Source organism: Ovis aries, chromosome 19 (assembly GCF_016772045.2).
Source record: "Ovis aries strain OAR_USU_Benz2616 breed Rambouillet chromosome 19, ARS-UI_Ramb_v3.0, whole genome shotgun sequence".
In the NCBI taxonomy this organism is placed as follows: domain Eukaryota; kingdom Metazoa; phylum Chordata; class Mammalia; order Artiodactyla; family Bovidae; genus Ovis; species Ovis aries.
The window spans coordinates 55,545,358-55,564,499 of NC_056072.1; the positions used below are offsets into that span (position 1 = coordinate 55,545,358).

Below are 19,142 nucleotides of genomic sequence, written 5' to 3' on the forward strand. Positions count from 1 at the left end.
ATAAGGTCTTCAAGGTACATCCATGGGGTAGCTGCTGCCAGAACTGGGTTCCTTTTTTACGACTGAGTAATATTCCATTGCATGGACCCACTCATTCCTTGACGGACACTGAGCTGCTCTGGGGGCTGTGAACACAGCCTTCACTTCCTTAGGGTCTGTACTCATGAGAGGACTTGCTGGATCACATGGTAACTCTGTGTTGAACTCTTGGTCCTTAGACGTTTTGACTAATCATTGGTGGTAAGTGTCCCTCACTACGAGACAAAAATGACAGGTTTCCAGAACCATAGGTCTGGCCCACAACAACAACACAAACACACGTCTCTGTAAACAGAGTCCAAGTGTTCCACAAGACAAATGCTGGCGAATAATGGAAGCATTTGACATAAGAACTAAATAAACAAAGACCATTCATCACCAGCTCACCTGAGCCCACGGCCCCAGGGACACACACAGGGACTGCAGTCAGGGTTGAGTGTTTGGAGATTCACAAAATAACCTATTTGTGGTTCTCGTTTTTCACTATGGGCCTTTAAAAATGACTTCCAGTCATCCAAGGATGGCAAGTGTTAGTAATAACGACCATTCGTGTAACATTAGTGAACAGTTGACAGATGTGCCTTGATCCACAGCCTCAACCCGCTGCCCTGTAAACGTGATCCTCAAATGACCAGATGGAAACCCAAACCAGAGGGCTTGCAGACAGAACAGGTGAGAGCCCCTGGAGGCTTCCTTCCAGGGCCGGGGGAGGGGGCTGCTTGTGGAGTTAGGTGATCAGAGCCCCATGTCCTGAGGCCGCTGGAGGGGCCTCCTGCCCAGTGGATCCCCGGCCCTCGACCCACTTGCAGAGGAGGGCCTCCTCTCCCTCCCCGCGGAGGGAAGTGGTCACATAGCTGAGGTCAGAGCCTTCAGACTTCAGTTGTGGCCAAGTGCTTTTATTTGCCTTGTAATTTTCTTTAAGAATACACGCTAAACTGAAAACATACCCCCCCGCCCCGCCTCCTTTTGGAGGCAATCCAAGCGGCCAAACTTGAGTGGGAAGGACAAGCACCCTGTCTTCCCCGGAGCTGCAGCCGGTCACGTGACAGCTGGCCTGAAACAAGTCAGCCGTCACCTGAAACCTGCCTGCTTCCGCGGCAGGAAGGCAGCTCCTGCAAGAAGGCAGCTCCTGCAACGACTCCCCTCCCCGCGTGCCTTCACCCTTCGGCTCCCCGTGTGCCTTCACCCTTTGGCTCGCGTCTGTTGTCGGTGGCAGGGCCGTGGCCCCTTTAAGAGCCCCGGCCCCTCGCAGAAGAAACCGGATCTGCAGGCCGTGGGGATGTGACTCTGGGACAAGGGGCCGCCTGGCGAGGCCAGAGGGATGAGCAGGAGGAGGGAGCAGAGGCAGGGCCGCCTCGCCCGGCCGCGCTGCCTTCGGAGTTTAAATCAATTACAGCTGAAAATACAGGGTTGCCATCTGGTTTGCAAAAGCAAGGATAAGGGAATAAAATGAAAGGGCTTTTTTGGTACTAACCTCACTTTAATCATTGCCAAAGAGCATGAAGACAGCCCAGCGTCCTCCCACAAGAAAGCCGTGGGCCTCCCAAACTTGGCAGGCGGTCCCGCGCAGGACGGGCTGGGCGGGAGGCCCGTCAGAATAAAAGTCCCCACCGGGGGCGCGGCACACTGTGTGTGTGGGGGCGGGGGGGGGGGCCAGGGGGCTGGCTGCGGGGCCCGAGGCTCCTGGGCGCTTTCTGCGCGGAGGGTGTCCTGCCAGAAGGTGACCCGCATCTTTACTGCCCTGATCGCGAGAAAAGAGCTCGGTCGTCAGGATGACAGCGTGCCATTTCCTCCTCCTTTGTCTCCTCATCTTCCAGAACATCAGCCTTTTAAAAACGTCTCTATAAAGGAGGCTAAATGGAACCCAGGAGAGGCCGGCGGGCTGCTGGGGGGCTTGGGGGGTACTCAGAGGAGCAGCATGGCCTGCAAGAGCCCCTCTGAGCAGGAAAGTCAGAACACCCCCGTGTTCCCTGCACTGGGGTCTGTAGGAAGGGACTTCCTCCTGCAGAACCTGGTCTGGGGTGGCTGCACAGGAGCACAGGTCTGCAGTGTCCTCTCCGCCCCCGCCCCCGCCATACACACACCCGCCCCCAGCCTCAGTCCCCTTGCCAGGCCAGGTCAGACCTTCACCCGCCCTCCAACCTGAGTTCTTTCCGCCCTAGGTGAGTTTTACAAACAAAACCAAGGCATGCCTGGGTCCAGCTTACAGAAAGTACAGCCCACGGCAGCACCGTGGTGTTTATGGGAATAAATGCTGATCAGCCCGTTATGGCCTTTCATAAACCGGAGATCACAACGGTAAGAGATGATGTGATGATGATGAAGACGGCATTTGTGTTCCGGGGAAAAACACATCTTCGACCCAAAAATGATGCAAAAGCGGTCTTCCAAATCCGGCCCCGACAGAATCACTGTCTATAGCAACAGTGTCCATAACATTACAGATCTCAGGAGTGTGAACTTTCGAGCAAGCGGTACCTCTGTCAAACCACAGGAAACATCTGGTAAAATGGTTAAATAAAAACAGAATTTAAGTGTCTGACTCCAGAGCATGCTTACGGTACCAACGAGAGACCATCACAACAAATGCCGAAAGCTCGCTGGCCACTCACAGAACTCAGTGTCCTTGAGTGGGGGGTGGGCAGGCAAACAATCCGGAACCCTGGCCAGGATCCTGTTTCCTGGGGAGGGGGTGGGGGTGGCGGTGCCACAGTGCCACCCCTGAAATGTCCTCAGGCCCAGAGCAGACTCCTCCACACACTCCCCACAGCCCCCAGCAAAGCAGGCTCCCAGAAAGTGCTGGTCCAGGAAACAAAATAAGGAAGTGTACCATGATACATGCCTCCTGGTCTCACCGCTAACATGTAGCAAGCACATGCAGTTATCCTCACCAGCAAAACACAGCCCAGATGCATGTTACCAGGCGCTTGCTGAAGCACTCTGGTCCCTTGTAAAACACTTCAGAAGGCTTTTCCATTTAAAAAAAAAAAAAAAAAGATTCAATGACTGGACCACTTCTCAATTTAAAAAAATCTGTATTTCAAAGACACAGTAAAGTTGAAAAGCAAATTTAACTTAGGAAAATGGTTATTTTCCTAACTCATCTGATGAAGGGTCCCTAATATGAAGTTGTAACATCACCAATAGAAAGATAAACATGCTAATTAAAAGAAGACAGAAATCACAAAAGAAATCCAAATGGCCAATAAAAACATGAAAAGATTAGTCAAGTTTCCTAGCAGCAGAAAGAAAGAAAAAAGCAAAGTTACAGCAATGATTCTCCCATGAAACCTGGAAAAATTATCAGTTAACGAAAGGTCACCTCCGGGTTGCTGTGGGTGATGGACACATGCAAACAGTTGCCCATGGGAATGTCAGTCAGCAAATCCAGAAGAGATGAACCGGCAGGAGGCACGGAGGCAGAAACGGGCGCCATCCAACCCAGAAACTCCACTTCTAGAGACAAGGGCCACGTGAGATGTGAACAAGAATGGAAGCCCAGAGACAGCCACGGAAAGATGACAAACCACCATGCAACCCTGTAAACAGCCCCCGTGTCTGCATTTGTTAACAAGTTTTTTTTGGTCACAAGCAACATCAAACAAGGCTTGCTAGCTGAGGCACAGTGGGGAATCTATTGGAAGGATACTCTGCTACGCGTCTTGGAAACGAAACAAGAGGCAAACAACCAGTGCTAAATAAGAGAAAAGGAGGGGGCCCTGGGATCAGGGGCAACCGGAGGAGGAAGGCGCCGAGTCTCGGCAAGAGGCCTGCCTGGGGACATCCCGCCACCCCCGCCTCCACAGCCCACCAGGCGCCACAACTTCAGGTGCGAGAATCCACAGTCACCGGTCCAGGCCCCACATCCTCGCCCTCCATCACAGCAGCACCACGGAGCTGACATCGGGGCTCAGAAAGTCGAGAAATAAGACATCCAATGGGCTTCCCAGGTGGCAGCCGTAGTAAAGAACCTGCCTGCTATAGTCTGTGTGGTCGCAGAGCCTGATACGACTGCAGTGACTTCGCAGGAGCACGGAGCTGCTGAAAAGTCAAAGGCCGGCCCTTCCCTCCAGCTCCCCTGCTCCCCGAAATGCTGAGTTCCCACAGTCAAGAGCGGCCACCTGAGCTTTGAATGAGTTACTTCTAAGAGACTGAGGGTCTCACAGGAAAGTGGTCTACAGGTTTAGGGAGGAAGGGCGAGGGCAATGCCCCTCCTCTGCTGTGAATGAGGGAAGGTGCTGGGTTGTTGGGTTTTTTTAATTCTTTTTTTTTTAAGTAAAAGTGTTGGAATTGTTGGCTAGAAATAGAAACGAGCCTTCGGGCAGCAAGAGCAGTGTAGGAAAAGGTGCTGAGTTTTAACTTGGTGCTCGCAGCGACATTTACGTCTGTTTCTTACTGCTCAGCCATGTCCTGTTCCTGATAGACCCTGATGCTGGGAAAGACTGAGGGCAGGAGAAGGGGGCGACAGAGGATGCGATGGTTGGATGGCATCACCGACTCGATGGACATGAGTCTGAGCAGGCTCTGGGAGCTGGTGATGGACAGGGAGGCCTGGTGTGCTGCAGTCCATGGGGTCGCAAAGAGTCAGACGCGACTGAACAACAGTGTCCTGTTCCAGCTGCTTCGCCTCCTCCTCCCACTCGACTTCCCTTCCCCATCATTTCTGAACTCACGCTCCGCCCGCAACCCCTCCTGTGTAACAGCCACTCACATCCTGAAACGTGGTTCATTTATCTATCACGTAGGACGTCATCGCTCCTAGTGTGGACAGACAGGCTCCCTGCCGTGGGTCCAGCTGGTTCCAAAAGGTGACCTCCCAAGGAGGGACACCCAGGGTCGTCCCTGCCCAGGTCCCCGCTTCCCTCACCCCCCAACCATCCACCCTGCAACACGGGGAAAGCTGTCCTCGATCAAAGATCACCGGAAGGCATGACAAAACCCTATCTAACTGCACCCTGAATTGAGAAGAAAACCCCCATGGCGGCACTGCTGAAGGTGAAAACACCTGGGGTGTTAGATGGCATCACTGTCTACGGCACACACCGGAGAGAAAGCCAACGGGGCCGCAGGGTGTTCACAGCTAGTGAAGACACATGTGTTTGCACGGTACCGGTGGTTTTCTGTCTGTGGATCCCAACTCTTCCCAAAGTTGGTGGGAGGGGCGCCGGGAGGACAGCAGGTCTCATGACCACCAGATTTGGTGGCGCGCTTAGAATGATCAAAGTTATAATAAGGCAGCCAAGGGTGTGAAGGGGAGCCCGGGAGATGGTGGCGAGCGCCACGCCATACACGCTAAGATGCCCAGGGCAGTGACAGTGCTGGTTTCAAGACGGACGTTCCGAGGCGGGAGGACCACCCAGGCTGCCCACTGTGAGTCGGGGAAGGTCTCTTCCCACACCGTGTGGCGCTGGCGCAAAGGCCTGTAACAGCGGGGGCTTGGGTGTCTTCCTAACACAACCGTGGTCAAGGAGACTTGTGAGTGAGGACTGACAAGCCAAGGAAGCCACCTAAGGAGGGTAATTCTGGGCAAGGGGTTTAGGACAAGTCACCGGAGTCCCTGCAGGTCACCCTGAAGAGCTCGGATTTTATCTCACTGTCAGAAAGGAGACAGAGCCACTGCCCACCCACAAACACGGCCATACCCTCCACGGAGGCGCTAGAGACAAACAGGCTGGTCGTGGAGCCACGTGACCATCACCCCTTTCACCAACGTCTCTACTGCCAAGGTCGCTCCTGCGTCACGGAGAAGAGGGAGCCTCCGCGTTAGTCCCCTGACATAACCTGCTCTGGGGCTAACACACCCCAAGTTGTTGTTCAACTGCTCAGTCGTGTCTGACTCTGCGATCCCATGGACTGTAGCCTGCCAGGTTCCTCTGTGCATGGGATTCTCCAGGAAAGAACACTGGAGCAGGTCGCCATTTCCTTCTCTGGGCAATCTTCCCGACCCAGGGATCAAACCTGTGTCTCCAGCACTGGCAAGTGGGTTCTTTACCACTGATCCCAGGGAGCCCAATACCCAAAGTGGTCTCCCACAAATAAATACCACAGTTCTATTGTAAGATAGCTGAAAAACATTTTAGCTTTGAGAACCATTTAGGTAGACCTGGGAAAACTCCAGGAGTAAACATTTAGGCAGGGGTTTGCTTGCTTTTCTAGTGTGGACTGAAATCTCTCCACTGAGAAAGGTCCAGCCATCCCTCTAACCTGCGAGAGGCCCCCATCTGAACTGGATCTCTCCCTTCCATACATCTCACCTGAAGCCCACACTGGGATCCAAGGGAGGTGCACAGGCAGAAACAGAAAGAAGAGCAGGTGGGATTCACTCACACAGTAAACTCCAGAGGCTTATTACTCAGTCAACAACTGGGCTAAGACCATTTGATCCAACACCTGCATCTCAAGCAGAGGCAGTGATCCAGGTTATATGAAGTGTGCATGTGCCCAGATACTAGGGACCTGCACGCTTCTGCTTGTGGGGGGCAGGGATTGGGGGGAGACAGTGGGGAGGAGGGGTAAGGAAGGCGGGGGAACAGCGGGAGTGGGGGTCTGTCCCAGGGGTGGGGGTGGGGGGGGTCTCTGAACTAAACATCAAGGGTTCACAGGAAAAAAACACGCACAAAGAGGTGCCGCTCAGGGCTTGTTACGCGTTTGAAAGGGATTCTCACCATCCCTTCCAAAGGGAAGGGTGTTGACAGTGCATTCAGAGTGACACGTTTCATGGGAATGCTTCCTTAGCGCCTGGAAGGCCTGGGGCACCCAGACCTGGGTCAGGAGCAGCAAAGCGCCATTCTGTACACAGAAACGTCCGCGGCGACGCAGCAGGAACTACCCCCCCACCCCCTTTGCCGAGAGGAGGAGGCAAGAACAGGGACTGAGGACGGGGGTGGGCATGCCTCGGCAGTGGGTCAGAAGCTCCTGCAGGTGAGGGTCTGCTCAGAGTTCCCTGGTGCTGCCTAGGGGCGCCAACAGAGTTCCGAGCAGAGAGGAAAGCTCCAGAAACCTTCCTGCGCATTGAGGTGCCAAAACCACTGAGGGCACTGCCATGGGAATGGGGGTCTAAGCCACGGCCAGGAGCCTCCTGGAGGACATCCAGGGAGACCAGATTTCACCAGGGGCAGCGATGATCACCGTGGGAAAGCAGGCAGAAGAGACAGCGGTGACTGCAGGGCAAGTGGAAACACCCCGCCATGGAGACAGGGGCAGGCCTGGGTAAGCGCTGGTGGAGACAGGAACCACTAAGGTCGACGCCGGTGGGGCAGCCCTGCAGGTGTGTGTGGGGTGGACACACAGGTCAGGGAGGCACACAGCTCCGTGGGCGGGGAGGCTGAGCCCCAGCCGGGCATAAAGGCCAGGGAACCCTCCCGCCACCCCCGCCGGGAGCTGGCCCGTGTGTTCCATCCCGGGCTCGGCGCAGTAAGCAGGATGGGGCCCAGAACACGCGGTGATGACGAGCCTGTGAGAGCGCCTAGGTGCAGAAGCGAGAACCAGGAGGGGGGCCTGCGGGGGCAAGAAAGCCAGGCGAGGGGTCACAGGGTCCCCCCGGGCCTGGGGTCGTGAGGGCACCAGGGAGGGGCGGATGGAAGTTCCGTGACCGCTGACGCTCAGGATCACAGCCCTGGGCTGGGGTGTGGATGCGGAAGGGGAGACGCTCTGTTCCCTGGAAACAGCTCAGGGTGGAGAAGCCAGCGTTGGGAAGGCCCGGGAAGGGCACACCGTCAAGGGGAAGGGGCTGGGCTCCCCCATCTCTCAGGCCTCAGGGACTCTCCCTGAAAGACCCAGCATGGAAGCTGGCACCCAGCAACCCCAAACCAAGGGATCGCGTCGTCGCCAATCTAAGCCGTATGGCCCCGGAGCCTTGCACGTGCGCACGGTTGTAACATCACTTCAAGACCAGACAAGATGCCCACGTGGCCTGGCAAGCATGCTCCCTGGAATGCTGCCGACAGGGCTCATGACAAAGGGTTAGAGGACCCCACGGCAAGTTGCGCTGGAGATTCCTTGCACGCCAGACTCAGAGCCAGCCTCAGGCCCACCACACGGGCAGACCCCAGAGCCCGGTTCGGGTGCTTCCCAAACTCTGCCTGAGGAACACTCTCCCCATCCTTCGAGCACTGAGGCAAGATGGTCCTCGATGGGCAACAGTGCTCCGAGTCCCCATGTGGTCCTGAGGAGACAGAAAAGCCCAAATCCTCCCTGGACAGCCTCAACCACAGGGACAGGCTGGGGGTGCAAAGAGAGTGGAGCCTCCGACGGGCCCCCTAGTAAGCGCCCCGGCCCACCAGGAGCTGGTCTGCCGCCTGCCCCATCCGGATCCTCTGTGCATCTAGTCCTTTCGCTCTTGGGTCTTGTCGAGGGAAGGCAGGCGGGAGGTAGAGAAGTCAGAGGCGAGTGCAGGGGAGCGAACTCCGCTTCCCGCGGGCCTCCAGTGCGGCCAGAGACCCGGGTCCAAAATCTGGATCAGCTGGTTGGCGGGATTCCAACCTACGTCCCTAACCTACTCCTTGACTGCAACACGGAGCTCTTTAATCATGCTTTGGAGACAATCTGGGGAGAAATTTCGAGAGAGAGAGACAGAGGAGTGGGAAGACCGACGGGGGTGGAGGCAGAGGCAGGCAGCATGCATGCCTGAACCCAAAGCTTCGGCGAAGACGCTAGGGGACCACGCACTGCCGTTTAAGAAAGAAAAACTACCCCACACGTAGAACTCGGGGCTCGGACAAGCAGGCACGCAGGAGACGATGGGTTTACAGGCGAGATCTAGGGGAGAGTCCAAGAACCGCCCCAACTCTGACCCAAGGCCACCTCTGAGCAGTCCTCCTGGTCCTCCGGCAGGAATGCCAGGCCGCGACCTCAGGACAGGCTGGCTCTGCGTCCTCAGAGGAGCAAGGCCGATGTTCCAACCATGTGGACCCAGGGCTGCCGTCAGTGTCCCCAGCTCAGAAGGCTCTTCATGCAAACAGCGCCCGGAAACCCCAGAGAGTCAGGGCAGGAGGGGGAACCAAACCCTGTGTGGTTTTGTTTCCTCAACTTCTCAACCAACGCCTCTGACTTAATCCATCCACCTAAAAATCACTCCCCTCCACCCCCCATTTTAGAGTCGTCTTTAAACAGTGTCTTTACACATGCTAATGAGGCTTCCCCAACAGGCCCCAGAGGTTCTTTAACACCTCTCTAGGAAAGCAGTCCTTTCTCAAGGTTCTCGGCCCAACGTTCACAAGCTCTGTGAAACGGAGGCGCCCAGAGGTCCCCGGAACAGAGGAGAAGGGACCCGTGACCACAGCGCTGGGTTCTGCTGCCCTGACTGCTGGCACGCTTGGCATTTCTTCACCCTGCGTGTCACCCAGCCAGGAGAAACCCAGGGCAGGGCAGCCGTTGGCTGGCCCAGCTCTCGGCGAAGACTCTTAAGGCAGAAACGCTGCCTGCTGGGAAAAGGCTGATGTCAGCTCTTAAGAGCACGGCTCCCCGGCTCGGATAAGGAGGTCTTTGTTTTCGGCTGAACTGTGAAAATGAGAAAATGCCTCCAGTCTGACAAACAAGAAACCCACACAACACAGGTCAGGCCTGTGACCTTTCTTTAAAGGTACCACACTTCATTAGCAAAACACTCCCAGGCAGCACACAGCTGTGCCTTTAAGGTCCTGCAGAGCGGCGGGAAAACCACCTTTGCTTCCACCCCAGGCAGGCAGCAAACCCCACCCCACCCCCAGGGCAGGGCCAAGTCTGCCCCACCAGAAGGACTTCTTAGGCTCCACCTCCCTGAACCAAAGCGTTCATTACAGATTCAGGCTCCCTTCTCAAGTTCCTTTCAAAATGAATACACACACTTGCTAGATGCGAAGGAGGATTTCAGAGTTAGTTAGTTAGGATAACTGAAACTAAAGGCCATAAAATATCCTCTTAAACCCCAGAACGCTTGTGGGAAGACACGCACGCCTGTGTGTTGAAAGCACAGCAGAAGACAGAATCTGGGGGCTAAAACTTCCCAAGTTCAGACGATGCCAAGAAGGATGTGGGAGACAAAGAGAGAATGCACAGAGTTTGAGGGATTCTATTTCAAGAACTCTTGATTTATAGAATCTGGAGAGGGGAAAGAAAAAGTGTCTTCATGTATTTAAAGCAAATTATAAAATGCCCTGGCCTGAGCGTTTTAGGCTAAGGCTGGAAAGATCCCCTGGAGAAGGGAAAGGCTACCCACTCCAGCATTCTGGCCTGGAGAATTCAGTCCATGGGGTCGCAAAGAGTCGGACACGACTGAGCGACTTTCACTTTCTATTGGTCTGACAATATTGGTGGTGGCTCAGCAGGTAAAGGCTTCCCTGGTAGAAAGCCCTTATCAGCCGGTAAAGAATCCACCTACAATGCAGGAGACCCCAGTTCGATCCCTGGCTTGGGAAGTCCCCCTGGAGAAGGGATAGGCTGCCCATTCCACTATTCTTGGGCTTCCCTTGTGGCTCAGCTGGTAAAGAATCCACCTGCAATGCGGGAGACCTGGGTTCAATCCCTGGGTTTGGAAGATCCCCTGGAGAAGGGAAGGCTGCCCACTCCAGTATTCTGGCCTGGGGAATCCCATGTAGTCCATGGGGTCGCAAAGAGTCAGACACGACTGACTGACTTTCACTTTCACTAAGTAAAGAATCTACCTGCAATGCAGAAGACACAGGAGAAGTGGGTTTGATCGCTGGGTTGGGAAGATCCCCTGAAGAAGAAAGAGGCAACCCACTCCAGGATTCTGGCCTGGAGAATCCCGTGGAGAGAGGAGACTGGTGGGCTTCAGTCCATGGGGTCACAAAGAGTCAGACACGGCTGAGGAACTAAGCACACAGACAGACCTTAAACAAGAACACGATTCCAAAGCCCTCTCCTGAGCAAGAAGGAAGGGTTTCTTCTGTGCTCATGTGGGGCTCTCACCTGCACAGAGACTCAGTTCCACTCGGCGCCTTCGGGGGGGGGGGGGGGCGGTGGTGAGCAGCATGCCTGAAGGGAAGCCTCACCGTGCACGGCGGATGGACCACCTCACTCTCTCAGTTACCAACAAGCCCTTCCTTGCCGAGGCCCCTGCCCCCCGCCACTGCTGCCCCGGGGCCTACTCTCTGCCTGCCACTGCCCGGAATCCTTCCCTTGGGTTGAGAAGGCGCACACGGCAATCATCCCAAACCACAAGGCGTTAAGGTCCTATATCAGCCGACTCACAGCTGCTGGACACGTGTGCCTTTTCAGCATGGCTCTAAGACGGTTCCTAAGAGTGCTAGCTACAGGAACAGCCAGCCTGCGTTTTGATTCCTGGCTCTGTTACCAACCAGCTAGCTTTGTGACCTTGAGCAAGTTACAACCTCTCAGTTTTACCACCTGCAAAAGAGGGGCAATCACAGCATCTCAGAGCAGAGATGACGCGCGGAGTGATCACGCCCACGGAGCATTCAGCACAGCGCTTAGTACACAATCAGGCTTGTCAGTGACGGTCGTGGCCAAGCCCTAATACAAAGGCTCTCGTGATTCTCTGGATGCTGGGAATCCTGATCTATCACCACTCTCAGGAATGAAAAGTCTGACCCTCTCCAAGGCTTATGTAGACATGGACACAGCGCTACCACGCTCTGCCTATACATACATATTATGTATTACGTAATAAATACATATGCCTGCTTACCTTTAAAGCCCTTGCTAGAATGTCAAGGTACAAAAATGGCCCCGACTTTGCAATTTCCTCCAGGTCTAGTTGGTGTTTTTTTAATTACACTATAGTTGATTTTTGGCTTCCCTTGTAGCTCAGCTGATAAAGAATTGGCCTGCAATGCAGGAGACCCTGGTTCGATTCCTGGGTTGGGAAGATCCCCGGGAAAGGAAATGGCAACCCACTCCAGTATTCTTGCCTGGAGAATCCCATGGACAGAGGAGCCTGGCAGGCTGCAGTCCACAGGGTCGCAAAGAGTTGGACACGACTAAGCGACTCACACGCACACACACACTGTCCTCCACAGTGGTTGCGGCAGTCTCCATTCCCTCCGGGTCTAGCTTTAAATCGAAATGCTGAATTGCTTCCTCTACTCTCATGAAGTTTGTGGAATGAACAGTCCCTGGTAAAGGCATGTCCATACACATCCCCACTAAAGGTACTAAAGAGATACAAGAAATGGAGACTCAAAGGAAGCGTGGTGATGCTGCCAAGGAATATGGAGATACTGGACAGACTAGCCGCTCCTGAATACCCAAGGTGCCGTCTATACCACCAACCCTACTGCGGGGGAGAACGCGCATTTCAGTCAGCAATCAGCGAGGCTTCTCTGTTTTAGCAGAGCTGCTATTACATGCCCAGAACTTGATTTCAAAGGGCTTCCTCCAACTTGCCTGTCACTCTGTAGGAATTACTGGTTTTGAGTCTGGTTTTCCCCCTCTTTTTCTGTTCATTCCTATGGGGTCAGGAGGGAAGTGACTAAGGCCAAGGGAGGGGAAAAAAAAAAAAAAAAGAGAGAGAATAAGTAAGGGATAAGGAAGAGGAGAGAAGGGAGGAGAGCAGCAGCAGAGACCCCTAGCCTGGAGAAGCACTCAAGGACACCCGGGATCGGCTCCCCCAGACTCGAGGGAGCCCTCGAAGGCACGGCTGCGGCAGGGAGACAGCCTCGGGGGCCACGGGTCACCCCGGGCAGGAGCTCAGAGGAGCAGCACCAGCTGGGGGGCCGGGGGTCCTTCTCGGGGCCCTGCCTCCTTCAGCGTGAACTGTTAACACGGGCTGTGCGGGCGCAGCCGTCACGGCACCAGGCCAGCGACCGAGGCTCTGACCTCAGCGGGCGCTCAGGGCTTCTGCCCGTTCCGAGGCCAGGGGCAACTACTCTGCACGTGTGCAGACCACGGATCAGAAAGAGCTCCTCCTCCCGCGGGATATGAGCTCAGGACGCACAGTCTCTGGACAGGGGGTCTCATCTTCCGTTCAACACAGAGATGGTTTAGCACCTGTCACACACCACACCCGGGAAGGCTCAAGTGCCACCCTAACGATGTGATGTCTTTGAGCGGCACGTCACCCCGTCTCAGGTGAGATGCAGGCGTGACATGATCACGTGATGACTGGTTTCAGTGTTGTGGTTAATCCCAGCTCGATCACTGTCACTTTGGACACATTATCCTCTCAATTTCAGCTTCACACACACAGACAGACACACACAGACACACACAGACACAGACAGACACACACAGACACACAGACACACACACACACCCCCCTTAAAGGGACACACTGACTGTCAGGGTTAAATGAGGTAACACACGAAGCGTCCGGCAGAGGGAGGGTCAGCACAGAGGAAGCACTCGGTAGTCACACTCCCCTCCTCTCACAGGTGACCGAGCGAACAGTTCACACATCCGTCACTCACACACACAGGTGGAAACGAGGTAGACGGCACTCCTCAGCACACAGCTCGCACCAGGCTCTACCAGCCAAGCAGCCTACGCTACGTCTCAAAACCAGTATAACTTTAGCATGCATCAGCTGTTAAGCCCCCAAGAGTTTTAAACTGTATTACAGATACACAAGATGTCACAAATGGACAACATTACCCACTGCAACAGTTCATCATAAAAAATTCTCTAAACATCTGAACAAAGGGCAGCGGCTGGGCCACCCTTGGCACGGGCACGCAGTGGAGTACTATGGAGCTATGAACAAGAACGAGGAACTGGCGTGGAGAGATATCCGTGATACATCGTTGAAAATATCTGAGTTCAAGTGAATATATAAAATATGACACTGTGTGTGTAAGAAATAAAGGGACTGAGAACATATTCATATACCTGCTTATTTTAACACACACACACAAGAAGGGTAATCACCTTCAGGGGGAGGGAACAAAAGCGGTGAAAGACACAGGGAAGGGAATAATACTTCTCTAGTACTTTTCAGTATGATTTTGACTTTTTTTTTTCTTTCAGTCTTGTTGAGATATAACTGACGAGACATCACTGTGAAAGTTCAGGTACACAGCAGAATGACTTACATATATGGTGATATGATTACACAGCCTTGGCTTCTAGCAGCGTGTTAATATTTTACATATTCAAAAAGTGAAGTTAACAAGGAGAGAAAAAAATCTCTAATTGAGTGCCCACAAATGAAGAGATTTTAACAAACACAACACTGAAAGGGATGGGAAAGTAACTTTTGAAGTTGGTATTAATACTTCAAAGAGGCTACTATTACACCCTCAGCACAGTCAGTTCGGTCGCTCAGTCGTGTCTGACTCTTTGCAATCTCATGGACTGCAGCACACCAGGCTTCCCTGTCCATCACCAACTCCCAGAGCTTGCTCAAACTCATGTTTATCGAGCTGGTGATGCCATCCAGCCATCTCATCCTCTGTCATCCCCTTCTCCTCCTGCCTTCAATCTTTCCCAGCATCAGGGTCTTTTCTAATGAGTCAATTCTTCACATCAGGTAGCCAAAGTATTGGAGTTTCAGCTTCACCATCAATCCTTCCAATTCATGACTGATTTCCTTTAGGATGGACTGGTTGGATCTCCTTGCAGTCCAAGAGACTCTCAAGAGTCTTCTCCAACACCACAGTTCAAGAGCATCAATTCTTCGGTGCTCAGCTTTCTTTCTAGTTCAACTCTCACATTCATGCATGACTACTGGAAAAACCACAGCTTTGACTAAACAGACTTTTGTTAGCAAAGTCATGTCTCTGCTTTTGAATATGCTGTCTAGGTTGGTCACAGCTTTTCTTCCAAGGAGCAAGCGTCTTTTAATTTCATGGCTGCAGTCACCATCTGCAGAGAGATTGGAGCCCAAGAAAATAAAGTCTTCCACTATTTCCCCATCTATTTGCCATCAGTGATGGGACCGTTCATTTTTTGAACGTTGAGTTTTAAGCCAGCTTTTTCACTCTCTTTCACTTTCATCAAGAGGCTCTCTTTAATTCTTCTTCTCTTTCTGCCATAAGGGTGGTGTCATCTGCATATCTGAGGTTATTGGTATTTCCCCCAGCAATCTTGATTCCAGCCCAAGTTTCATCCAGCCTAGCATTTCGCATGATGTACTCTGCATAGAAGTTAAATAAGCAGGATGACAATACACAGCCTTGACGTACTCCTTTCCCTATTTGGAACCAGTCTGTTGTTCCATGTCCAGTTCTAACTGTTGCTTCTTGACCTGCATTCAGATTTCTCAGGAGGCAGGTAAGGTGGTCTGGTATTCCCATCTCTTGAAGAGTTTTCCACATTTTTTTTGTGATCCACGAAGTCAAAGGCTTTGGCATAGTCAATAAGACAGAAGTAGACGTTTTTCTGGAACTCTCTTGCTTTGTCAGTGATCCAACGGATGTTGGCAATTTGATCTCTGGTTCCTCTGCCTTTTCTAAATCCAGCTTGAACATCTGGAAGTTCATGGTTCACATACTGTTGAAGCCTGGATTGGAGAATTTGAGCGTTACTTTGCTAGCATGTGACATGAGTGCAATTGTGCAGTAGTATGAACATTCTTCGGCATTGCCTTTCTTTGGGAATAGAATGAAAACTGACCTTTTCAGTCCTGTGGCTGCTGAGTTTTCCACATTTGCTGGCATATGGTGAGCAGCACTTTCACAGCATCATCTTCCAGGATTTGAAACACCTCAGCTGGAATTTGATCACCTCCAGGAGCTCTGTTCATAGTGACGTTTCCTAAGGCCCACTTGACTTCACATTTCAGGCTCTCTGGCTCTAGGTGAGCGATCACACCATCATAGTTATCTGGGTCATGAAGATCTTCTTTGTAGAGTTCTTCTACACAAAAAGAGCTCCTCAGCACAGGGTGGGGGAAAAAACTCTTCTTAGCAGGTTTGTTTTTCAGAATGGCAAGGGCGCAGCAATTCTGCCACTCTGATGTACACTGCAGGACGGAACACTGAAGGAGTTGATGCTGGAATCATGGAGACGTGAGGATGGACTGGGAGAGGGGAGGAAGAGCTCTGTGGAGCTGGATTAGAACTGCAGTATTAAAGTGAACCCAGGACCCCGTAGCTCCTTCCACTGAGTTTAGAAACCAAGCTTTCTGTGATGGCAGAAATGTTCTGTGTGTGTGCTGTCCACTGCGGTAGCCAAGAGACAGGTGGCTTTAGAGCTGGAAACGGGGCTAGTGTGACTGAGCAATTGAGTTTCTAACTTTATTTAAAGTGAAATGTGAACCGCCACAAGCAGCCATGTCTACTGTTAACACACAAGACAACTCAAGTCTAGAGGCAGTGACACCACAGTGACACTCAGCACCCAGGTCTCGGCTTCTAAAGACCACGCCCCAGTGAACGCAATCAGACCCCCTCCCGGCCCCGAGAAACGCCCGATTCAATGGCTGGTGCAGAAAGCTTACAAGGTAAGCATGCGGTCTGCCGGACAGCAAGAAAGGGCTTCAGGGAGGGGGAGGGGCTCATCTAAGAAGGACACGAGTCAGTTGGAGGGGCTCCTATCTGCCAAAGTCAGGGAGTTACAACTCACCTAAGAAAAGAGGAGCCCTGGAGTCCATAGGAAGGACAGACAGGTGACAGGAGAGCTCGTCCACATCGGCTCACGCTTGAAAACCAGGGTCACAGATGAAATGGCTTACGAAATTCGCTCCCGTAAGACGAATCCCACCCTAACCCTTGCCTCATACCTTAAACCACTTTCTTTCTAAGTGGCAGACAGAGTACTTTTGAATTCCCAAACAAGACATTCATGGCAACACTTTTCTTAGGCAATAAAAAAAAAATCAGAACAAACAAACAAACCAAAAAAAAACCCCACAAAAATTCCTCAGGGTCACCCTCTCAATAAACAGTTCAAATGACCTGGAATTCTCAATTTCCAAATTCTGGAGAAATCACTAGGGAAACCTCTGCTCTCTCCCCCTTCCTTCCCTAAAGAAATCAGCAGACAGTCAGGCATACTCTGTAGCTTCCTAGCCTGCTTCAACCTTACCCTCGCTCTAGTGGAAAATAATACGATGGTTATGTGAAATGCAGCCGAAGCATGCACCTTTGAGAACCCTTCTTCCCCACATGTCTGGAGGAGGGCATGGCACCCCACTCCAGAGTTCTTGCCCGGAAAATCCCATGAACAGAGGAGCCTGGCGGGCTACAGTCCGTGGGGTCGCAAAGAGTCAGATGCTACTGAGCACATGTCCTCTCCATAAGAATCTGCAGTTTAGTATAGAAAACTTCCAGGCACCTGAGATAAAAAGTAGCGGGATGCACGACAGTTTAAATGGCAAACGTTTCACCAAATCAGGCAACGCGCTTACTAAGCATCCTACCTCACGGAGTCCTAAGAGGAGAAGAAGCTTTTAAACCTGCCTCCAAAACTCATCATCCGGCTCTTGGAAAACACACGTGGCAAACGTTTCACCAAGTCAAGCAATGCACTTACTAGCTACCCTACCCCAGGGAGTCGTAAGAGGAGAAGTATCTTTTACACTTGCCTGTAAAACTAGTTATTCGGCTCTTAGAAGACAGGCAGAGAAACCTCAGCAATGTTACTGGGATGAGGAACTACCCCTCGGCAAACAAGTGACGCGGCACATCTTTCGTCTCTGAGTCCAGGGGGTTGGCCTGGGGGGTGCTGCCTTTTCTGTTCTTCTAAACCTATGGTATGAGGACATCAATTGTGACTCGCATGTGAACTCCACAACTCTTTATCTATTCCCGGCACTTTACATTTTTACAGTGTCATCACAGAGCCGGTGCATCAAAGTCCTATTTGCAACCACAAGATCATGTTCTAAATGCTCTGACATTCTAATAATATCAGTAATGATGGAAGCTCTGTTTACTAGCTGCCAGACACTGCGCTCAGCACTCACTCCTGTGTGGACGGAACCTACTCCCACTGAGAAATAAGGAAGCAGGGATGAATTTGAACCCATAAACCAGTTATGACTTTCAAACATCGCATTCGCCATTAACAGTGCTCTGGTTTCCCACCATCACTGATATCTGAGTAATGGACTCTGTAATAAAGCAATAACTCTCATCAACTGTCAATTGCACTGTGCCCAACTCCGTGCATATTTCCACTCTGCTGCTCACCACTGTTCTCCACACGAAATTACAGCAGCGCCACTACAGAGAAGGAAATCAGGCCCAGATAAACGAAGTGATTGTCCAAAGCCACGCTGGTAAGTAGCAGACCTGGGATTTTAACTAAGGCATGTTTGATCACAAAACACACTATCTCACAACCAATTCCCACTTCCTTGATCAAATGTCTCTTATTTGGGTTTGGGGAAAGAGACGATTCCTAGCGACAAAAGAATGAACTACAAACAGTTGGACGCCCAGCATCTAAGTTATGAGCCTCCCCTGTTTGCAAGAGGTCATTGTTGTGCAGAGCCTTACTGCTGGATTCCTGATCGTAGCAAATTCCAGGGCTCCAGACTGCAGGCTCAGCCTCTGACTAACACTACAGTGATTTACCGAGGATAAATACCACTGTCAGGCTGTCTTGTGACTGCACACACAATCCAGCGCGCTGGAATGCCGGAGATGCCGAGGGCTGCTGGCGCGCTCGGCGCCCTCAGACCACGCGAGGTCCCCTCCAGACTCTGAGCTCCATGCTCCTGCCAGCAAACAGCAGCATCCTCGGAAGAACTGGGGAAGCCGAGCATCCTGAATGATCGTTGCGTGCTAACTCACGTGTGGAGAGGGAAAGGAACAGGGCCATTCACCTCTGCCCTCCACCGAGACCCCAGCCTCTGACCATACCCACCCTCGCGCCACGGCCAGAGCAGCCTCCCCATGGCAGGGGGCGGTCTCTGAGTCCAGCAAACATAAGAAGCAGTATCCACTCCCTCCGCAGGGTGTGTGTGAGAGAAACACAACGGGGAGGGGGTGGGGCGCAGCGCAAAACTAGGGCACAGGCATCACAAATGTAGTGATGTCACTCAGAGTCCAGCTCTCATCTCAACAGAAGAGCACGCTGAGGCAACTCGCATGCAGCCTGCTCCCCGTCTGCGCCCCCGAAACCAGCCCCAGGACCACCAGCCACCTGTGGCCGCTTCTCGGAGGGCGGGAACCGGCGCGCTCAGACCCAAACACGAAAACCACCCTCTGCCGCGGGAAAGTCTCGGCTGTGTGCCACGAACACATGTCAGGCAGCCGCCC

General features: G+C 52.7%; 1 protein-coding gene across 22 annotated transcripts in view; it reads right to left on the minus strand.

The window, feature by feature from the left end:
* The window catches only part of VGLL4 (vestigial like family member 4), a 156,056-nt gene that overhangs the window by 16,180 nt on the left and 120,734 nt on the right, over positions 1 to 19,142 (minus strand). The window contains exon 1 of one of the 22 annotated variants that reach the window (XM_027957774.3): positions 1,514 to 18,699. The exons of the other annotated variants lie outside the window; for them this stretch is intronic. Coding sequence (XP_027813575.2) covers positions 1,514 to 1,770 — 257 coding nt within the window. The 5' untranslated portion in view covers positions 1,771 to 18,699. Of the gene's footprint in view, positions 1 to 1,513; positions 18,700 to 19,142 lie in introns of those variants that run through there. 22 annotated transcript variants of the gene reach the window in all.